Raw genomic sequence first — 23,645 nt, 5'->3', positions numbered from 1 at the left:
GGAAGCTAGAGTAACAGTTATACCAAAACGTGGGAGGGAACCAATGAGGTTCGACTCCTAATGCAACCAATATGCCTGCTAAATGCCAATGCGAAGATCTTTACATGGGTATTGGCAACTGAGCTGGGCCAATTGCTGCCAGGACTGGTGGATAAAAATCAGTCTGAATTGATTCCAGGAAGAAACTTTGGGGATAACACTGAAAAGGCCATGGATATCGTGGACAACGTCTACAAAGTTACCTACCTGCTTACCTTGAACAACTAGAAGACATTTGACTGAATAAATCAAGTGGACATTTCTGGACCACACAGATATATTGGGAGTTGGGCCAGGCTTCAAGGCCTGGATTCTGAGCAGATATGGAAATCTGATTGAACGGGCCATTGTCAATGCATCACTTTGAGTGCATTTAAGATCACATAGGGTAGCCACTATTGCCTTCACAATACATTTGGTTTTCACACACACAATCAACGCCAAGAGATTTAACTTAAGCACAGACAGATGTAAACACAATGACATTCAAATCACTGTGAGAAAAACAAACAATCGTTTCATTCAAAAATTGCCCAATTTGCCTCTACACTGAAGATTTCCCACCACACCACTATAGTGTGGGGATTGCCCACAGAACACCATCACCCACCTTCATTTCATCCAACATCTTCAGACACGAGGCGTACTTTGATTCATAGAACTTGAAGATGATATCGCGTACCTGTGGCTCTAGCTCCAAAAACAGCTTAAAAGAACTGAAAACAAAACAAATTTGTGAGCAGAGTCATGTGGTTCCTTCCCCCAATATTGCACCCCTCCCACACATTATCTGGTGAGAACTGCGTGCCAACAACAACATTCCCTAGAAATTATTTAGGGCTGCACCGTCTTCAATGCTCCAAACTCGCACCTACATTTATATGAAAACCATCTCCATCATTACCAATTAATCTTCAAGTATGCTGCCTACACACACACCCCTTTTCCCACCCACTGTTCCTTAGTTAAGAAAGCCTTTAACACACACACCACAGAGTCTTCATCTAGCACCTTTATATATTCCCTAGCACAGCCACAGATGTAATGCTTTCTAATCTAACTGCCCAACCCTTTTCAGGAGACCTACTGTTGTTGCCTCTCTAGAGCAATCCCTGACGTCACTACTAAAAACAGGCCCCTTTCCCACCAAAGTTCTCAGTTCCCTTCAGCGCCTCCACAACACACCTGCTAGAGATGACGTTGCGCTGTAACTCTTGGCGATCAAAGGTTGCAAGAGCACAGAGACCACCATAAACAGCAACATTATTGGAAGACAGGAGCTAGAGGAGGAAAAACAGAATTCAAATGAGCTAAGTCTTTTCCAATTCCTATATCCAAGGTAGATTTGTCCATGTCATCAAAGCTCTCTTTTTCTCCAACCTGCCCTTTTGCCACCCAGTCAATAGGACACACGATTTCTATTCTTTAGCACACTTGCTATCGGTATTACTTTCTTCTTTACCACTGGGGCAGCAGACCTTCCTCTGTGCTGCCCTAAACTGAAAAATACCATGATCCTTTCCACACTTCCTGTCCAGTCGCTGGGATAATAACTGGTATCCACTGAGTTGGGAAGTCCTGCTGGGTCCTAATGTTCTCTTCACGACATGACCTCTCACCCTTCTTAGAGAAATATGACATCTCTCACATGGCATCTCCCCTTTATTAAACATGATACAATATTTCTACCACCCTACCTCAGTCACCATCATCTCAATCAAATGTTACTGACTTCTATCTTAATTGGGTTCTCCTCTTACCTCTCAAACCAATGGTTCGCTGTGGATTGACAATCTGGCAGATTCCTACTCACCAATTAGTAGTCAGTGTCCACAAAGCTGGATATACTCAATTTTGCCTCATCTAGGAATACTTTAAGTCCTCCATACAGACGGAAACCTTTATTACCTCAATTGCCACTGCATCTAGATAACTTATCTATATGCAGATTCCTTTCTCCTATTCCTTTCCGCACAATCAATCATCAACAAACTGTTATTAACAAGCTTGACTATTGCAATAATTATTACTGGGCCTTCCTCATCACATCTTGCTTCCCTTTGACAAAGTTCTAATCTCTAGTCTTGCCACTACAGTACTTTTAAATCTCCAAAGAAACTACCCCACTTCATCATACCAACATCAACCTGGCAGCCCCTCTGCTAAGAACAGAGCCTTCTATAAACTCTTCAAAGCCATACATGGGTCAGCTTGCAGTTACCTTTCCCAATAACACCTCCTTATAAGACTAAACCACCCTGTACTATATCCAAATTCTAATCCGTTCACCTTCTTGATCACAATCACTTGAATGCTTTCCCACTGAACATTAGGGGAGCCCTACACTATAGGACTTTAAATCTGTACTAAAATAACATTTCATGAAAACAGAAGGCCACAGAGTTTAAGCATTTTCCATGCAAGGGCCTCATAATGTAAATAAGCAGAGCTATATTTTCTGTTGGATTGTATATACTTTGTTGTACAATATGTGTCTAAGTGTTGTTTTTATTCTCCAAACAGATTATTTTACATTCCTGTTATACTCGCATTGGTTTATGGAACTCTGTTCTCCCCCCCAACAGATTGCCCTATATGCCGGACAGCTACTTGGACCTGTTAAAAATGGCACTGTCTGTTCTAACAAATACATACACATTTCAGTAGAAGACTTCAGTGCTCTGAAAGACTGAACGCCCCAAAAGAAAGTCTACTCCATGGTGCAGCACTGAGCATAATAGCCAACTATCCAAATCAATAATTCATTACAAACCTTTAGAGGGTCTTAATTTTGATTATGCCTTTGGCATACATTCAGTAATGACACTAACCTGAAGTCCTTAATCTGGTATCTAAGCATTTTTGAGGCAGAACATGCGACAACAAACATCTCGATTCAGAACATGATGAAAATCAACTGCATTCTTGAGCAAAGCTGTGAACTGACAGGAATGACCATCTTTCCTATATCAAGATTAAAATGAAGATAAATTGTACCTCAGATATATAATTTGATGATGGGACTTGGTCACATTCCCAAGTTACAATGTGATGATTGTCCTAAACTTCATTCAAGAGTCAGGGCATGGAAAAGGGAGATGTAAAGGCGCAAAATGAAGGGGAGCTAAGAAAAGGAGGGGAGCTCAGAAAGAGAGAGGCACAACTAATCAGTGAATGGCTGAGGGAATTGGCAGCAGACAAAAAGTAAGCTAACCATCTTACCTCCGGGAAGTCACAGTGATCAAACGAAGCCAACAAGAAGCACTTTGCTGCTTGCTTATATTTCCGAGCAGCTAATTCTGCTAGGCCTGAAAAGTGAAAAGTTATAGTTAAGTAAGAAACAAGCATTTCCCTCCTCCGCCACTACAACCCTCCCACCCCCGTCAACATCTAGGACACTATCCACAAAGCACAATAAATGCACATCACTTGGAGTCATGAAACCAACAGAATCAACTTGCCCAAAAGCAGGAAAAGTCTACGAACCACTGAGGACAGTCTGCGCTTTCCTGCCAACTAACCAGTTAGCCTACTCCTGTGCACTACATTTGGTGTGCATTCTCCTATCCCCAATCACAAAGCACGTTATCACCACCTTAGCCCAGTGCGCTCACTTACGCATCCAACATTTAAAATATAACAGATCAAGTTATGTACCCAGCCCTTTCAAGCAGCGTGAACCCAAATCTACTGAGCCGAGATCACTGAAATATTAAAACACATACACAGTAACACAGAGCAACATACTTCCTATTTTATGGAGCACTTTATATAGATACTGAACAGCAAAGGGTGCGCTACAACCCCATAGACAAGGTATACAGTTTGGCTCTAAGGCACAGAGTACACACCATATGACAATGTCCCGAAAACCAATAACAATAAAAGTAGGCACTTACCTGCTGCACATTTCAGCTTGGTAAGCACAGCTTGTGTCTGGCTGTCCCGCTCGCCTCTTTGCTGTTAGCATTTGGGCATAAGAGAAGTGAGATAGAGAAACAAAGGTTACCATCCCAAGGTTTTGATTTCTCAAAAATTCTCACCAATAGGCTGGTGCTGCTTTCCTTCCTCTGAATTTCCGAACTGTCCCACACCAACTACAAATAAGGGATTGTACATTTACCTCTGCAATCTCAGGTGTAGACTCAGCCTTGCTCACATAACTCAGTACATGGGACCAGTTCTGGAGGTAGACACTGACCTGCAATGGAAGAAAGTAGATATACTGGAACACAAGATCTTATTGCCATCCTCCGGCACATGTATTACAAAACCCCCCTGATTGCTTAGAGAAACCCACAGTGTTATTTTAGAAGTAGACCTAAATCAATGTATTTATGCAAGTAAGGCCCCCCTGCATAGGCAAGTAAACATTTTGGGGGAAAAGTGGAGGTTCTGCTAGACCATACTATTTCCACACCTGGAGTTGATAACCATAACAAAAAGCCTTAAATATGTGTTGCAAGATTAGGGCGCAAGATACTATAGTACTGTTGTCAACAATCACTATTAATCTACTGGAACATGTCTGAAGTACGATTGGGTGAATCGGAGTGGATGATTATTCGGTGAACATTAGATGCCTGTCTGGGTTACCTAGTCAAGTCTCTCCAAGGTCTAGTCGAACCCCTTCTTCTGCATTGACGGACTATGCTTGCGGAGGAATGGAGAGAGGTTTACTGTTTTAGTCATAAATGTATCAATCACAAATAGGGAGGCAGAAGACTTCGTTTCCCACTGGATTATTACCACACATACGCAGATCTGCTCTCTCACCACCTACTCAATCTATACACTAAAGCAGCGGAGATCTGCTGCGTCCTTCCGGATATGGATGTAGCCACCCCTGTGTTCATCCCCTAAACCTGATCACACCCCTTACCGATGTGCATCAAATTGACCTATTTCCTTGATCAACAAAGAGGTGGAGATATTAACGATTGGCTGGCAGACTAGTGGGAAGACTCAGTGTATTGAACTGAACTCCCACTCCTTAGCATGGAGAGCCTGATGGGATTACTGTATGGGAACCTGCTTCCACAGAACCTCCCTGTAAGTTGCTGAGGTGGTGCTTGGGTGCTGGCGTGCAGCTCTATGGGAAACTGGTTGGGTGGGGGGGGGGGGGGGGGGGGGGGGCACCACCCTGACACAACAAACCCCTCTGTGGCAGGGCTGGCGCCACACACACTGCACAAGTCACTGGCTTTAATTGGGATAGGATCGGCATCACCAACTTAGAGATATCTGAAAAGGGATAAGAGACGTTCATTTCAGGACTTACAAACATGGTTCGCGCTGTCCAAGACCGATATCAATAAATACTGCCAACAATGACCCACCCGAAATATATAGAAAGTCAAACTAGCAGTACTCCTTGAACACAACCCGCTACAAGACAAACTGCAGATTGGCAAACTGGAGACAAGTGGCATCTCCCAAAACTACTGCACACTCGTCCTTTACACCCCGGACAGGTTTTCATTCCTGAAGCAGCAGTGGGAGAAATTAATCTGGCCCTTACAGGCTCTTGACTGGACCCTAGAACGCATGGCTTTCCGGTAAAACACAATATTAACAAGACTCAGGCTCCTACAATTAAACTAACTGCACAAAACATATCTCACCTCACGATGACTCTGGCACGTGGGGTCAAATCCCCACCAGAATGTCCCCGCTGTCAATGTTGAAATGCAGATATTTTCCATGTGGTCAGTTGGTGTATGCAATTGCGTCATACTAGCAACAGATCATGGGCACCTTGGCACGGGTGCTGGGATGCCGAGCTGACTGCCCACCTACACAGGCCTTGCTTGGAATTCTCAAAGAAGTGGGAGACAGTCAGCAGGACTGTCGCCTGATTGGCATGGCTAGCATTTTGACCAAAAGAGACATTGCCCTCAAATCAAGGTCTACTGCCTTACCCATTCCCTTCGTGTGGCACACTGGAATGGACTGGGGCACGAAACTCAAGGACCCAATTACGCTGCTAGGGGATACCCATGGAAAGATGCCAAGTTCTAGGGCAACAGGGAATATTATGGGCTAGGTTTTATGAGTCTGATAAGCTCATTCAAATAGCTATAACACATTCTTGTGCTAACGATCACTGTAGATGGTGCTCTATGTTCAGTTTTGTTTATGTGACTGCAAAAACCAATAAGATTGATTATTAAAAAAAAAAAAAACCACACATCTTATATGTAATACATTTATGAAGTTGTGTATTTTTGGATTGTATATTTATGAAGTGAACAGTATATGCGGAAGGCAGTCGCTTAATGCTTGAAAGGTATTCAGCTGTTATGGCCAGATACGTATGCAGCCCATTACAGGTCTGGATATATATGGATGGGCATTTGCAAAGCAGGGTTTGCGTAGTAGTGAACGTTGGAATTGACGATCTCTGAGACTGCCTCTTATGAGTCTGGGTTAGATTAAATCGCGGCTTTGATTAAGCACAGATCGCATGTGAGCAGCAGAGTATGTAGTTGGGTGTTCATTCTAATGCAGGAGAACATATTAAGTGCCATGGTTTGGTCTTCCTACCTTGATGACATTGAGACACATATTGATGACGTGCTTTGCGCTGGTGCAATAGTCACGGGCTCGGGAATAGCACTTCAGAGCATTGCTTAAGTCTCCACAGTCCAGATAATGATCACCCAAGTCATCATGTCCTCTCCTGAGAGACAAATGAGGCACAAAACATGGTAAAGCATACTCTGCCACAACAACAAATCATGACCTAATGTGACCAAGCGAAACCTAACATGATCTAAATATATCCAATACACCCAAAACCAAAATGCTCAACGAAACGGAACCAGACGTAAAATAAACTAATAAAACCCAACTTGCCCCTTGTAGGATGCAACCTGTCTCAACTTGCAATGAACCAACTTCACTTTTCCTAACCCAAGTGAACCCACTATTATCAGACTTAAATTTACCTAGTACAGAAAAAATCTTACAGACATAACTCTAATCCTAATGGTATATACCAAAGAACACAACTCAAGCAGGTACATGCAGTTCACTCTTGTGCTACACAAACCAACCAAGCAGCTGACTCAATGGGACAAACCTCTTCTCACTCAGAACAGAAGACCTATGTTAATTAATTGGTTTGTTTTCTCTGGCTGGCTTTTTCTTACTTCACATTATATTGCCGTAGTTCTACAGTATCTAGGGTACTATAGTACTTCAGCAGGCACATGAAGGCATTTGGGGTGACAGAGAAAAAAGGAAATTAAGCAATCTGTTACATATATGGAAATAGCAGTACTATTCTCATCAATAAAGGATGCCAAATGATTCACAAACAATACAGCTTACAAATACAACCTTTCCCCTTCCTCTCACTCTTTACCTGCAGATCCAATCTGCAACACCTCCTCTCCTGAAAGGTCATTTTAGATAATCACTGCCCCATCCCACCAATGGCCTCAGACACCTCAATATTGGGCCTTTTTAACTTGTTTGCTTCACTAAATAGATGTCTCATATAAACTACTTGGGCCCCTCAGCTAAGGTTCTTTACCGCCCCTGGGTACTGACCGAATACTCTCTTTGATGGAGTTTCCTTTGTAGTTTTTCAGATCTGTGTCCAATTTTTCGAGTTTCAAAAGTGCTTTTTTGCGAGTGGCCTCCACCCAGGCAGTATCAAGCGGTGGTGGCTCAAGCCCCCCTTCAGGGACTGCATCAGGCACATTCTGAAGCTCCCTGAAAAGAAACCAAGAATGGGGTAAGAATAACCCAGTCAGGTCAAACTATTGTATAACATTACAATTAATACAAAAATGCCTTTGGCACATTTTAATACATGTCAAATTAACAGGTGGCTATGTATTGCACATATTTCTCAAACCAGCACTGGTGTCAGGGAGTAAACATCATTGTATTTAAAACTTTTAACACTTGTCTAAATTTAACAATAACCTCTTAGTTAACTCACAGACCAATGATCAAATATGATAGAAAATATATTGGGCTTAAGAAAATTTCAAAAGAGAGTTTAGACAAACCAGCAAAATTAATGTTTTGGAGATAATGAAAGCCATCAAGACTTTCATGAGTAAATCCTCTTGCAAGACTTGTGTGTAGGCTCTCAAAGTGATACAGCGATTTAATACAATTGAATGGAAGGATTCATATCAAACCCTTTTCACAAATCTTTAATTATGATGTCTTTGAATAATGATTAAGACATTTTGCTGAAAATCAAGCATGTTTCCAAACACTGACGCAGCAACTCAATATTCTAAATGAAAATGAAATTCAGGATTTTATTTTGGATTTTTTTAGGAGATTTTCTAAATGTTGCAGTGAATGAATGAATACGTTATTGCGAGAATTATTAAAATCATTGTAAGTTTCCAGCCAGTAAAATCATAGTATAAGTTTTCATGACATGTGCCCATAAGTCAAAAGTTTAATCCGTCATATAAAGAGTAATTCTTTAAGAAAAACAGTCAAACATAAACACCCCTCTGAGAGATCATCCATGTCCCAGTGCTATAAACATGTGCACAAAAGCAGTATAAGGTGTTGGGTATTTTGTATAGATATTAAAATGAGTGCAGAAAGCAGAGTAAAGTGCTAGGTCTTTTGTAGAGATTATTCGTTAGTAAAACGCAAAGCACAGCAAAATATAAAAATCGACCTTGTGCAGTTTTGTAGTGCCCGACTGATCCGCTGATTTGACCAAGACCTGCAGGTTGAAGCATGTGCCAATGAGCAGAATAAAGTGCCAAGTCTTCTATGTACAAAAGATCAAGCTTAATACAAAGTCATCCATATAAATTGGTTGTGTATTTAATTTTTGTCCTTACTGGGTCTCTGCAGAGTGTTTTTTATAAGGCAGGTTCTTACCACCAGCATAAATTTGGCAAATTTGACCAGATCCGCGGGTGTGGTGATGGTAAAAATCACTGTTACTGCTTTCACACAGGTCTGTGCCTTAGACAGAAAAACTGGTATTAGTAGTTTTCGTCAAGACTTTTGCAGAGTTGGACAAAAGCATATAAGATGCAGTAATCACTCAAGATGTTGAAGTTTCACATTTTTATGATTATAACCTTGATTAAAATGTTTAACACTTCTTCTGCAAACAGTGCCAATCACAAAATCTACTGGGGATTAGGCAAAGAAAATTGTACAGAGAAACTAAACCAAAGGGTTTTCCATGCAGTAAGCAGGCAGCACGGAGAGCTGTATCACAGAATACACCTCATTTCAGAATGACCAGTTCTCTTATTCTTATCAACTGTACCCACATAGACTAATGACGTTGGCCGTACCTCACAATATTGACTACAGAAACATTGTGCCATGAAAATATTGTGGCAAAGATACAGAGAACCAAAATATAATTATTATTAAATCTACTTCTATGCACTTTGAATATATATTTATTGTCCAGATAACATACATGTGAGTAAAGTAAACCTTTACATACCTACTTTGTTGATATTTTGGTCCTCACATTTTGACTATGATATTCTAATGTAGATATTAAGGTGGAATGCTGCAAATGATAGCTTTTCCGCACTGGTCAGCTTAATGTTAAATGTATATATCAAATGGAGATTAGATTAATAAAACAAAGCAAGCCAAAAAGATCTACTGTGCTTTAAAGCACCAACAGAAGTCCTTGCAATCCTCGGAAAAGCAGTGTTTCCTTGCCCTGTTCAACTTTGTCCCCAGTGAACTTGACAAACTGTGAGAACACTAGATGTGCTCCATGATCCATCCCGATGTTCAACAGTAAAGCCTGGGCTCTGCTGCTAAAATGTATGTCCTTACCTTCCCCAAGGCATGTGATGTTCAACTTTTGGACAAAATAGGATCAAGAAGAATGAGGTTTAAATCTGCACAAAGGAATATCTTCCTGTCTGTCCTCAGTTCCCTGGGCTCCAGACCCAAAACTGGAGATGCCTGCTACTGGGCCAGGGAGAAACTGCATCTGCCTCGTACAAAGTCAATTTCCCTCACCTTCTCTAAAACTCTACTCTCCAACTCCTCTTCATTTAAGGCAACACCTATAAACCACACAAATGTGGAAGAGGATCTATAGGACAATCTATAAAACATCATGACCTGACTGCAAACTTAAAGCCCAAAAGAGATGGAAAAATTGGAAAGGTAACTGTCTGGATTAGAAGGCGTATGGATTTTAAAAGAAACCTTGTACTTTGATCGGCTTTGTCCTCCTCACCCCGCCCCCTGCACAGAAAAAGACAGATACTGTCCTTTGAGCCAGAACCTAGTAATTTTGCAGCGACTACGCACCTGCACAGAGAAGGCTTTTGTATTTTTTGTATTTATTGTTTTTTTTTAGTAGACATGCTTAATAATACCCAAGCAGAGGAAGCAAACAAAATAATTGCAGGAAATGTTAAACTCTATGCAGGTCAACGACAATCACAAGTACAAGTTGGCTGAAATCAGGGAAGTGCATAGAGATCCTTGGACCAGGCAACGACAATCTAATGTAACCATAGCTATTACAGGCTCACTGCGTAATCTATATCAATTCGGTGTTGTTTTTGCTTGCACCTCAACAACTTTAGAATCTCCATCCGATGGCAGCTCATTTGGTCGGCTGCTGACCGGTAGGGCCAGAGGGCTCTATTAGAAGGCAAAAGTGCAGAGGTGCTCCAGATGTCTCCTGGCCAAGCAGTCCAGGGTTGTGGATCTGCATACTTTTGTACATGCTCATTGCAATTCAGTAAATCTGAAAGCCAGCTCTGCCGCAAGGGGTCCCTGCCTCTGCCCCTGAATTTGGAAATTTGCTATTTGGGTAACAGCAAGGACAGGGCACTAGTTTACACGTTGACTGAGTGATTAGCATCACCCATCCCAGAAGAGCCATCTGGTGTCAAGGCTTTGCCAATCAAAGTAGCCAGTGTGGCTAAAACCTCACTTTAATATCGCTGCACTGGTGGACACTCCGGTCTGGTGGATGAAATCTGTTTCTATGGCTCAGCATCAGATCAAATGCGATGGTAAGCCCATTTTGCAAAGACTCAGAGTGTAGATCATCATGCGCAGATATTTAGTGTACTGAATAATATAGAGCCTACTACTTGGTGTTGTGCGGACTGAGTACAGCAAAACTCCCACTCTTTGTCAGTCAATTGTATATGTAGCGCCTTGTCCAACTTAGCTTTAGAGCCATGAGATGTGGCAGGGTCACCTGCTTGTTTGGCGCTGTATAGGACTTGGGCTACCAACCAAGGCATTTAGTGGTTTGAAAGTATGTGGCTCGTTCGGAAAGGCAGGTATATTAGCGTCAAATATAGCCCTGAGGCAGTGGTAGAGAAAAGCATCAAGTGTCGTGGGACATGATGCTCCCAGGAAGGTGGCTTCATCTAGAAAGGTGCTCTATTGGTACAAGTCACCCCAATGCAACAGCTGTAGCCTTCGTAGTTGAGCTTGTGCTTAAAGTTCACTTGTGAAAGGTATCAAGGGATGACCGGATAGCATGACAGAAGGAGAGTTGAGAAAAGGGAGGTTATATCTGTCCTAGAGGTCATGCCATGCCACGCACTGCAGCATACTGTATCTATATCAGTGAAGCGTATATCAGTGGGGGAGTCAGAGTGAGAAGGTAAGCGGGATAGGCCGCACATTGTGCGCCTCAATTGCCAGTTGTATTAGATAAGGTTGAGGATGATACCAGTGGTATGCATGCTGTGCTTGCTAACAGGAAAGGTGAAAATGAAGAGCCGCAAAATCCCCCTTTACTATATAGGTAATGTCTGTGCCTCCCATGTCAGCCTTCGTTGCAACCAGCCATGATCAGCCATGTCAGGAACTAAGGTAATGTTTGAAATAATTCTGTTGAGAGGAATTGGAATATTTGTGAAAAAGTATAGGAACTGAGGGAGAATCACCATTTTGCTAATGACTACTCAACCAGCCAGTGAAAGTGGAAGCTTGATCCAGCATGCCACTTTTTCCTCTAGGACCAAGACAGCTCTGCCATACTTTCCCCCCAGTCATATCACTGGCACAGAGAGAAATCAACACACAACCTGCAGTATAGCAGATGACTAACTCGCTGTAGTGTCGTTTCATTTGGCTGCCAATAGTTCAACCACCAGCGCAAACAAGAGTGTGGAGAGGGGACATCCCTGTCTCATGCAGTGTCCGATTGGTATTGGTCCTGAAGAGAACCCACTGACTCTTATGCAGGCTGAGGGGCTTGTGTAGAGAAGTTTTATCCAGTTCACGGCCTACACTCGTGGAATGTAGGCCAGTGATCTTCGTGGGAATCACACGCTCTGGGTCCGGACTACACGTAGTCCGAAACACAGCCTCCGAGCTCGCCAAAAAGCATATGCTGCTGCAAATGTGCACCGTGTCCAGGGGTTCGAGTTGCACGGTCCCCACGAGGGCTTTGGGTCTCAGGTTTGCTGAGAGCACTGATAGACCTCGAGGAAGCTTGGGAACCCACCTCCTGTGTTCCAAAATCTTCGGAGTCTGTCGGGAGCTGCATAGACGCAAACCGATCAAATGCGTTGAGGTGCCTGCCTTGCAGGGGAGTAACTACTTTACTCCAAGGGAGATTCTTCAGTTGTCCAGCAAAGCGTAGATCGTCGAAGGATACTTGGTTTCTGTAGCAGAGTTTAGTCCAGGTAATATCTAAAGTCCTGTAGCCAGGGGTTCCTACTTTATACCCAAGGAAGGGGTGAGACAAACTCTGGGGAACCACCTATGGGAGGGTCAGGACAGAGGAGTGGCTACACCCATATCCTTTGTCCAGTTTAGCGCAAGAGCAGGGGCTGATAGCCAGTGTTCCCTCTAACATGCGTGCCTGCGCACCTTTAAAGCACCGAGCGCGCAGTGTCCCGTTTGAAGCGTGCACACGTTCTCGCCGTCACCCACTTTTATAACGCTAGCGGCGAAAAACAGCAATTTACCGGTTGCCTGAGGCCTTTGTGAAAGGATTCCCCGTTAATCACAGCGCCAGTCATGCGCTGCAATTAACACGAATACTTACACAAATGCCCACAATCAGCCCGCAGCCTCTCTCTATTGAGAAAAGACATGCATCAAGTCCAAAAGCACGACGTGTGCTTTACATGTCGTGCTTTCAGACTTGCTGCATTTCTTTTCTAAATAGAGCGCGGCTGGGTGCTGATTGTGGGCCATTGTGAAAATATTCCTGTTAATTGCAGCGCATGACTGGCGCTGTGATTAACAGGAATCCTTTCACAAAGGCCCACAATCAGCCACAGCCGGGATCCATTAAAAATGTAGCAAGTCCAGAAGCACGACGTGTAAAGCACGCGTTGTGCAGATTCCGGGTGCAAATGTGTTAGGGCAGATATTTGCGCAGTATGCTTTGTGCTCGATTTAGCCCTGTGCGTGCAAAAATGGTATGATTGTGCGAATGCTTTAAAGCCCATTTTGCTTCCGTTGTACATTTTTTATGTTTAAGCGGACAACTTCCAAGAAGTGCCGGTGCTACACTGGAGCAAACAGTTTCCATTCAGCTCCTGACCGTCACTAGGGCAAACATGGACACAATCACAGTCCCACTGACCCCAGAAGGGTTCTTCCCAGGGTGCATTTCTCATGGCTATGGTGTTATTCTTATCCTGCTCAAAATAATAGTGGGTATTCCTCGGACACTGAGGCATTACGGCTCTTTATATTTAGGACTGACTGACTTATGAAGGTCAGTGTTGCTAGATAGCGAGATGCCCTGCTTCCAGTGCAGCGGTGGGGGACAAGGCCCTTCCCTCTCGCATGCTGGCCAGGGAAGCACAGCTTTCATTGTTCATCAGAACTTCCCAAGAGCCGGTTGCATTTTATTGTCTTGCACGGTTGCCATTTGACAACAATTGACTCTATATTTTATTGTGTTGACAGTCGCAGGACGGGGTGGGCTCGAGCTGCACATTACAAGGTTGTTTCTAGCTCGATAACCCGGTCTAGATCAGATTCCCGAGACAATCAGTGCCTCGAGGAAGAGCCTTCGTGACCTGGAAGCAATCTATGCATAGGTTGTCTTAAGTATCTACTGGCAGTCTTTTATTCAGTATAGCCTTATCGACGTCCAACTTCCTGCCTGAAACACCCGCCCCTTTCCTAATCTATTTATGGAATTTTTTATTTGATATATAGTGCCCTGTTGCCGCGAGGCATCAATGCGCTGCACGGGTCACACAGACACCTGATAACAGTACTGCTATACAGAGAAGCGATAGATACGTTTATAACACTGCATCTCCGGGGATTGGCTTTCGAGTCAGAGTGTATGTGGATGTGTTACTGAAAAGCCGTGTTTTTCTGTTTTGCTGAGTACCTTCAGAGTGGGGGCAGTTGTAGTTCCTCGCAGCGGCCCCACCGAATGTGTGGTTCATCATTTGACCGTATTATAATTTAGGGGTTAAAGGTTAAAAGACGCCTTCTCGGGTAGTGTGGTTCTGTCCTAAGTTACTTCTCTTTTTTTGTCCATCGTGATTTTCAGTTTTCAATTTCCTCTTCCCTTCTAATTTAAAATATTGCACACCTTAAGCAATACTATTCGCCTGAGAGGATTCAATTTTATTGTCGACTTTGACTTTTGGCTTTGACCTTTTAACTCTGCAGCAGTATTGTTGTTCAGCTGCCCTGTCATGGCTGCCTCTAACAGGAAAGGCATTGTACGGAAGTTCTTCACAGGAACAATGTATTATTAACAATTGACATCAGTACTGTAATACCAGATGATGAATGTGTTTTTTTCGTGATTTTCCTACTTGCAAGTTGGGCCTGCGGGCCGGTTTGTTTTTTGAGACCCAGCATGCGCACGCAGAACGCATTGCACACAGTTTGCAAGGCTATAAAATAATAGGGTGTGAAAGTAGTAAGTAGCTAAGCCCTGTGTACAGAATCAACATGATCATATGTGCATTGCCAAGCCCCCAATGAGGTGCATGAGGAAACGTCACATCTGGCTAAAGTTTCACAAACACTGCCTAAAGGCAACAGGCCGAAACCCTACTTGTTCAGCACACCTGCGTGTAATTTCGCTGTGCAGAAAAGCCATTTTCCTTTTAAAATTCCACATTCGGATTCTCAAAATGAGCTGAAGGGGAGTTTTGAACTTGTAAAGTGTGCTCAGGGGGGTGGACATTGCACCATTAATGGAGATTTTCTACTGCTGCAAATTAAGTCCCAGGTGGGAACATGAATGCTGTCAGGAAGAGGGGCAAAGCAGCCGCCCTTAAAAATGTTTCCAACACCCACAATCGGAGTCCGTTGTGGACATTCTCAAACATTTCCATTGGCGATATACCCCAAAGTCCTTACATAAACTTACTCACTAAAATGCAATAAATTTATCATTGGCTCCAGAGTGACTTTCTCCTACTGTAAATCCTATCTACCCCTTTCACGAACTAGGAAAAACTGGGTTCGGTAATTCCTCAAAGTGAAAACATTGAATAATTAGAAAGAATACCTTAGGTCGCCCATGTAAATGAGTATTCACACTGCCACATAGTAAATACAATTAACTCTTCTCCTCAGATTCTGGAGCACTTTATTCTGCCTTATGTTCCCTCGCGGTCTCTAAGATCCTCGGGTCTTCACTTGGTCACAGTCCCGCGCTTTAAGAGAGCTAGGTCCGGCGGCCGCTCCTTTAGAGTACTTGCTGCCGGGCTCTGGAACTCTCTTCCTGTCCATGTCCGCACAATTAACGAACTTTTTGCCTTTAGGAAGGCTGTTAAAACCTTCCTTTTTCCTCTGGATTCTTAGTGCTGCTGTGTTCTTGTCTTTGGTATTACTTGTGTCCTTTATTTTGTCCTTTATAGCGCCGGGACGCCCCTTTGCTGGGGCAGCTGCGCGCTCTGTAAATCCGGATAACATAACATAACTGCTCGTATGTTTTTATGAAGCGTTAGTGGCTTGGTGTGTTAAGGGGGCGTGGGGTTGACAACCGACTGTAATAACAGGGTTTCAGCCCCCTTAACTTCTGCCGCCCTGGGCAAATGGACGAGAATGCCTGGTTGTAGGGTCACGTTTAATTCTGAGACTGCTTCTCAGACACCCCCACTTTTTGAACTTCTGTTCTGCCTATAAAAGAAAACAAACTAGTTTAAGGTCCAAATCACATTTCTGCCTGCCTTACTGGTGGTGATTTTCCACTTAGTTGAATCACACCTTGTGGAATTTCCCACCTAGAGAGTTAATATTGCTCAGCTCGAATCCTCCTGTTAATATGCAGATTTCCCTGACTTATGTAGATGACTGTGAATCCCTAGAAAGCAAAAAGACATCCAAAGGTGCCAAGAAACTGGTGGAAGTAGATTATTCACTTTTATAAAGGAGGCCTTTGTGAATCCGGCCATACAAAATAGCTGTCTTCTTGCTTAGAGCCCATGTGGATATTTCACGGCAAAAATAAAATACTGTATATGCACAGCATTTGCTTGTGCCTTGATTGTGAGTAAAATATAAGGTGAATGGCAGGGAAAATTCACCACTAAGTGTTATTTTAATTGTATATTAAACAAAAAGATCACGTTATGGAGAAAAAGGGTAACGGAAAGAACACGGAGGCCTTGTCTGAGTGACATCTGATTTTCTGAGGTAGAAAGATGGTCATGGCCCAGGGACCTCCTGCATGTGGTCACGTGTTTCTGTGCCCTGCTCCCCAGTCCCCCCTCAGTTGTCTCTGCTCAGAGCAGCCAGTGGGTGGTTGCTGATGAGTTTAAGTCAGTCTCACACTCCAGGTCTCACCTATAGACAGCTTTTCGCTGTTGTCGAAGACGTATTGTGGACACAGGGGTAGGCAATTCGATTGGCACCTCAAAACCATCAGGAGAGTGAAGCTAGTAAGGTCAGTTTTCCCTATAAGAGGTCCTGTCATCCCTCCTATCTATTAATCTCACCACCCTTTAAGCCTTTCATCCAGCGTCCATTTCACCTATCTATTCATGCTCCCATCCATCTGTCTTTTCATCTAATCCATCCATCCTTCCTTTACCATTCCATCTATCCATCCATCCACCCATCCATCCATCATTTCACCCACCTTTTATCAATCACCCATCCTTTCATCCTTTCACCCTTCCGTCCAGGTTTCCATCCATCTATCTATCCAAACATTCATCCTTCAATCCTTTCTTGCGTGTCCCCACCCATGCAAATATAACTTTACTCTTCCATCTCTCAAACCTTTCACCTTTGTATCCATCCTTTTATTGACCTCTCCTTGTCGCAGTTTCTTTCTTCTTTTCATATTTCCTATATTTCATTCTTCCTTTCTGCCCTCCCTTTTTCTTTCCCTCTATTTTCCTCATTCTTTCTCCATCTGTTATGGGTTCTACCATGCATTTTGAAAAGAAATGCAGTAAGTTTTTATAAAGTGCGAACTCAACCCAAAAGTATTGGAGCGCTTTACACGATTTATTAATATATATTTTCTTGTATGCATGGGGAGATTAATTGATTTGCCCAGAATCACAGGATGTTAGGCTGACCCGAGACTAAAAACCCATCTCCTAAATCGACAGCTAGAGCATTAAGCCACAACCCCAACCACAAGAGCGGAAGCATTTTCAATATTATATACAACTTGATGCAAAAAACAACCATTGACAAAGCCAATAGTCTTGGCTTCTTGTAGGTGTAATGTTACTTGTATCATATATCTGGATGCAATGACAGAAGCAGCAAAATATCAGTAGGGTGGCACACTATGCGATGCACATATTTATAGCTTAATTGATTTTAAGCCACACCCTAATTGCATTGATTACGCCCCTTTGAAAGATCCCCGAGTATTTTCATCCCACTCAAAGCCCTGGTCTACACGCGCGGTCAGGTTCTTGGCGCACATAGCTTTGGCTGCAGCGCACAGAGACCTTACTCTGCCGCACGCAGAGGAAAATAATTAGAGGGAACATTGCTGATAGCCCCTGCAACCGGTTTGAGCTGGACTATGCACAGGGATACCAAATGTGCCCCCAATGCAGACATCAAAGCACTCTCGGAGTGCACCCACGCAGCCCCAATACACTAAAGCCTGTCTGGGAGGTGGTCACACCTCCCTGTGACAGGAAACCTATTGTTCAGCCGTCCCCTGCCGAGTTTCGTCCAGCAGCAGGAGGGCAGACTCGTGTCTGTGCCTGGCAGCATCCATTTTGTGATGCCAGGGCTTGCAAAGCTGGCACCGGGTGTACCGTTGCTGTCATATTTCTCCCTCTAGTAGGGTGGAATCATACCTCCCACACCAGTTACTGGTGTGGAGGTATGATTCCAAGGCGTTTCACAACAAACATGACATGTTTCCATGCAGCCGTTTTAAAGTTAGCATTTACCGCGAGGTTATAATGCACTTAAGAGTATATGGTATTTCTGCCATCACAATCCACCCCGGAATAGAGGTTCTGAAGGCTGCAGAGGGGCTCTGTTCATGCAGGTGCACCTCTCACATACAAAACCCAGCACCCTGCCTTCAGGATTGATAAGGCCTGCCATTGGGGTGGCTGATAGGTTTATATGTGCAGTGATATGGATAGATATAGTGAACCTATATCTAAATAAGGGGTGCATACACCACCTTACACAGGCTGCTGTAGCAGACCTGTTGTTTCATTTTGAATGGTCTTCCAAGGGTGGCATAATACATGCTGCAGCCCCTGAGAGGCCTCTAGGGTACCTATGCCCTGGGCACATAGTATACCATATACTAGGGACTTATAAGGGTACCCCAGAATCCAATCTGAAGTGTACCTAAAGTACATGCAATTAATTTAAGAGCGAAAGCAGCTAGGCAGGGGGTCCTGGTTAGCAGGATCCCAGCCAGACTAAGTAGAAAAATAGTGGAGCATCAGCAAAAAGTGCGGGTAACTATAAGAAGCAGATTCTACTCTCCTACACAACCCCCCAAAGTAAGGACATTAAACTAACCTTGACCAGTTGAGTCTTCATGTTCTGAGTGGAAATATCTGGAGAGTCCATCTGCAATGGCATGGTTACTCCCAGGTCTATGTTCCACTGTATAGTCCTTCCCCTGTAGGGAAATGGACCACCTCAAAAGTTTGGGGTTTTCACCCTTCATCTGTTTTAGCCATAAGAGGGGCTTATGGTCTGTCTGAACAATGAAGTGAGTGCCAAACAAGTATGGCCTCAGCTTCTTCAGAGCCCAAGCCACAGCAAAGGCCTCCCTCTCAATAGCTGACCAACGTTTCTCTCTGGTGGTCAGCCTTCTGCTAATAAAAGCTACTGGCTGATCCTGACCTTCATCATTCAATTGTGATAACACAGCCCCTACCCCCCAACTCAGATGCATCTGTTTGGACAATTAATTCTTTGGAGTAGTTAGGACTTTGCAGAATCGGAGCAGTGCACATGGCCTGCTTCAGGTCATCAAATGTCTTTTGACAGCTGACTGTCCACTGAACTTTCTTTGGCATTTTCTTAGAAGTTAAGTCATTCAAAGGGGTCACTATAGATCCATAACCTTTGACAAATCTTCTAAAGTACCCAGTCAGGCCCAAGAAAGCTCTGACCCGAATCTGGGTGGTTGGAGCAACCCAGTCCACGATGGTCTGGATTTTGCTCTGCAATGGTTGAACTTGGCCTCCACCCACAAGGTGACCCAGGTACAAAACCTGACTCTGCCCTATCTGGCACTTGGTGGCCTTGATAGTTAGGCCTGCTTTCTACAGGGCCTCCAAAACATTTCTTACGGGACCAGGTGATCCTCCCGGGTGGAGCTAAAGACAGCAATATCATCTAGATATGCTGCACTATAGGCTTCCAGGCCTGTAAGGACTTTGTTCACCAACCTCTGAAAAGTGGCAGGTGCGTTCTTTAAACCTGAGGGCATTACCACGAATTAGTAGTGCCCACTAGGGGTAGAAAATGCGGTCTTTGGCTTTGCATCATCAGCTAGTCTGATCTGCCAGTAGCCAGCTGTTAGGTCAACTGTGCTCAGAAATCTGCTCGAGGCCAAAGTGTCTATAAGCTTATCTGCCCTAGGGATTGTATGGGCATCAGTCCTAGTGACTGCATTGAGACCTCTGTAGTCTACACAAAACCTCATCTCTCTCTTACCATCTTTGGTGTGAGGTTTAGGCACAAAGACTACTGGACTAGCCCAAGGGCTATCTGAGGGTTCAATAACTCCCAATTCCAACATCTTCTGGACTTCAGCCCTGATGCAGTCTCTGACGTGGTCAGGTTGTCTGTAAATCTTATTTTTAACAGGCAGGCTGTTCCCAGTGTCCACTTCATGAGTGCATCAGGTAGTTTGACTTGGGAGTCAGAGAAAACATATGGCTAAACTGCTTGAGAACTTTTCTGCAATCAGTTTGCTGTTGGACAGTGAGGCTGACTGCTAAGGCTACACCATCTACTGAACCATCATCAGGGTTCTGTGAGAGCAGGTCAGGGAGGGGGTCACTCTCTTCCCCCTGTCCCTCATCAGTAGCCATGAGCAAGGCCATGTCAGCCCTGTCAACATATGGTTTGAGCCTGTTGACATAGAGCACCCTATGGGGGCTCCTGGGAGATCCAAGGTCCACCAGGTAGGTAACATCTCCCTTTTGCTTAATGATGGTATGGGGGCCACTCCACTCGTCTTGGAGGGCTGCTGGGGCCACAGGCTCCAACACCCATACTTTCTGCCCTGGCTGGTAAACAGTCAGTCAGCACAGCCTTTTGGTCATGCCAGGCCTTTTGCAATTCCTGGCTAGCCTCAAGGTTTTTATTTGCCTTCTTCATATATTCAGCCATCGTGGAGCGGAGACCAAGTACATAGTCCACAATATCCTGTTTGGGGGGTTTGAGAGGTAACTCCCATCCCTCCTTCACTAGACACAATGGACCCCTAACTGGATGTCCAAACAGAAGCTCAAATGGGCTGTAACCAACTCCCTTAGGTGGAACCTCTCTGCAGGCAAAGAGAAGGCAGGGCAAAATTATGTCCCATCTGCGCCTAAGCTTTTCTGGGAGACCTTTAATCATGCCCTTGAGGGTTTTGTTGAACCTTTCAACTAACCCATTGCATTGTGGGTGATAAGGGGTGGTGAATTTATAATTCACTCCACACTCCTTCCACATAGCAGTCAAGTAACTAGACCTGAAGTTTGCACCTCTGTCTGATATTACCTCCTTAGGGAAATCCACTCTGGAAAAGATTCCTAGGAGGGCTCTTGCCACCACAGGTGCTGTGGTGGTTCGAAGGAGAATAGCTTCTGGATACCTAGTGGCATGGTCCATCACCACCAGTATACATCTGTGCCCATATGCTGTTTGAGGATCCATGGGACCAACTATATCAATCCCAACCCTCTCAAAGGGAACACCCACCACAGGTAGTAGTATCAGAGGGGCCTTTGTCGTACCACCTGCCTTACCATAGGCTTGACAGGTGACACAGGAGCGACAAAACTCCTTGGTGTCTTCAGACATGTGAGGTCAATGAAAGTGAGGGACAAGTCTGTCCCAAGTCTTGTTTTGGCCTAAGGTGACCTGCTAAAGGGATGTCATGTGCTAGTGTCAATAGGAAGCTCCTAAACTTCAGAGGCATAACCAACCTCTTGGTGGCACCATGCTTGGGGTCTCTACACTCTGAGTAAAGGAGTCAATCATCCCAGTAGATCCTATGGGACCCAACTAGCACTCCCAGCAGCCTTATCAGCAGCTTGCTTTCTGAGGGGTTCAAGAGAAGGGCAGCTCAGCTGCTCCTAGCTCAGATCTGACTGGAAGGCCCCCCTGTCCCCAAGAACTCAACCTGATCAGGTTCAAGCTCATCTGGGACAGTTCCTTTTTCACGACTAAGATCATCTCTCTCAAGAGACTGATCTGTTCTCTGAATCAGGGGGGAGGCATTGCCTTACCCCTACTGCTCCTTTACTTGGAAGGAGACTGGTACATTTTTCCAGGATCCAGGGCTTGTTCAGTGTTAGACATTTTTGCCTGTGACCTGGACGTAGCAAACACATCTGCAGGGATTCCCAACATTTCTGCATGAGTCCTGAGCTCCACTTCAGCCCAAGCTGAAGTTTCTAAATCATTGCCAAGCAAGCATTCAACAGGGAGGTCTGCACTTACCACAACCTTCTTAGGGCCAGTTACCCCTGCCCAGGTGACATTAACAACTGCCAAGGAATGGTCTGTCCTGACATTGCTAGCATTGGTCACTTGGTACATCTCACCAAGTATGATTTGCTCAGGAGCCACAAGAGCTTGTGTCACCATTGTGACACTTGCTCCTGTGTCCCTGATTGCCAAGGCCTCTTTTCCATTTATCAAAGGCTGCTGTCTGTATTTGCCCAGATTACTAGGACTGACAAATAGGGAGGCCATATACATGCCTCCATCACAGACCAGTACTGCCTGAGCAGGAACTCTGACTATGCCAGAGTCCATCTCAGATCCCAGGGTTAACCCTACTACACCCTTATTCTGAGTACCACCACTTGGAGCTGAACTAGGGGGAACAGTTGCCTTAGGGGCAATGGTGGCTGGAGTGGAGTCCTTGGACTTGGTATAATCACTTGTCAAATGGGTCTTCTGTTTACAGATTTGACACCGTGGTTTTTTCTTGCCTTTTCCCTTGTTGGATTGTGACTCCCCACCAGATGCAGATTATTGGGGCCTTTGAGAAGGCTTCTGGTCTTTACCCTTCTGCGCACCCTTATCAGAGTTTTTAGAATCCTGCTTCTTGGAGTCACCACCTTGGTTCTGAACCTTCTGCCTCACCCTGGTTCTGACCCATTTGTCTGCCTTCTGGCCCAATTCTTGGGGAGAGGTCAGATCAGAGTCCACCAGGAACTGATGCAACAACTGATTTTGACAATTATTAAGGATCGGCTCCCTCATAATTAAATTATACAATCCTTTAAAATCACACACTTTACTGCCAAGTAACCAGCCTTACAGAGCCTTAGTAGCACAATCTACAAAGTCAACCCAGTCTCGAGTCTGTGTCTTTTGGGTGTCTCTGAACTCCTGTATCGTTCAGTGGTTAAGCCAAACCCATCAATCAGAGCACTCTTCAAGGCTTTGTAATTATCATCATCCTCTTCTCTAACAGTGAGGAGCTTGTATCTAACCTTTGTCTGCAAAGGAAAGCCACAAGATTGCTGCCCACTGCTCCTGAGGTACCCTCTGTACTTTACAGGCCCTCTCCAGTACAGTTATCTATTTGGGCATGTCATCCCTACTCTGGTAGGGAGGGACAATCTTGTTCAGGTTCCTATGGCCATGAGTATGTTCTCCACCTCTATGGACACTGTTGCTGCCACCATGGGGCTCTAGCCCCAACCTTTGAGAAGCTTTCTGAAGTTTCAGGGATTCCCTATCTAGGGCCACTTGCTCTCTCTTGAGTCTGAGCTTAGCTCTCTCAAAGTCAAGCAGTTGGCACTTCCTCTCATAAGAGGACTCCCTTTTATGAGAGGCAGGAGTCCTATGAGAAACCGAGGTCCCTACAGAAGTACCAGAATTAGTAGCTTCCTGAGAAGGAGATCTGGACCTTCTTGGTACACTGTTAACCCTTCCAGGTGTGGTAAAGAGAGGGCCACTGAGGCCTTTCTCCCTCACCTTCAGGAGGAATAAGATTGTCCAAGTTAGAATCATCTTGATCCTCCTGGTCA

General features: G+C 44.4%; 1 protein-coding gene across 2 annotated transcripts in view; it reads right to left on the bottom strand.

The window, feature by feature from the left end:
- The window catches only part of GPS1 (G protein pathway suppressor 1), a 259,323-nt gene that overhangs the window by 93,382 nt on the left and 142,296 nt on the right, over positions 1-23,645 (bottom strand). For both annotated transcript variants that reach the window (XM_085617565.1, XM_085617564.1), the window contains 7 exons: positions 7,597-7,761; positions 6,586-6,721; positions 4,163-4,240; positions 3,939-3,999; positions 3,262-3,347; positions 1,225-1,319; positions 650-755 (listed from right to left, as the gene is read on the bottom strand). In XM_085617565.1, the coding sequence (XP_085473691.1) occupies positions 650-755; positions 1,225-1,319; positions 3,262-3,347; positions 3,939-3,999; positions 4,163-4,240; positions 6,586-6,721; positions 7,597-7,761 (727 nt within the window). The remainder of the gene's footprint in view (positions 1-649; positions 756-1,224; positions 1,320-3,261; positions 3,348-3,938; positions 4,000-4,162; positions 4,241-6,585; positions 6,722-7,596; positions 7,762-23,645) is intronic.

This window comes from Triturus cristatus, chromosome 7, assembly GCF_964204655.1.
Source record: "Triturus cristatus chromosome 7, aTriCri1.1, whole genome shotgun sequence".
Lineage (NCBI taxonomy): Eukaryota > Metazoa > Chordata > Amphibia > Caudata > Salamandridae > Triturus > Triturus cristatus.
This window is presented reverse-complemented; position numbering and strand designations above follow the sequence as displayed.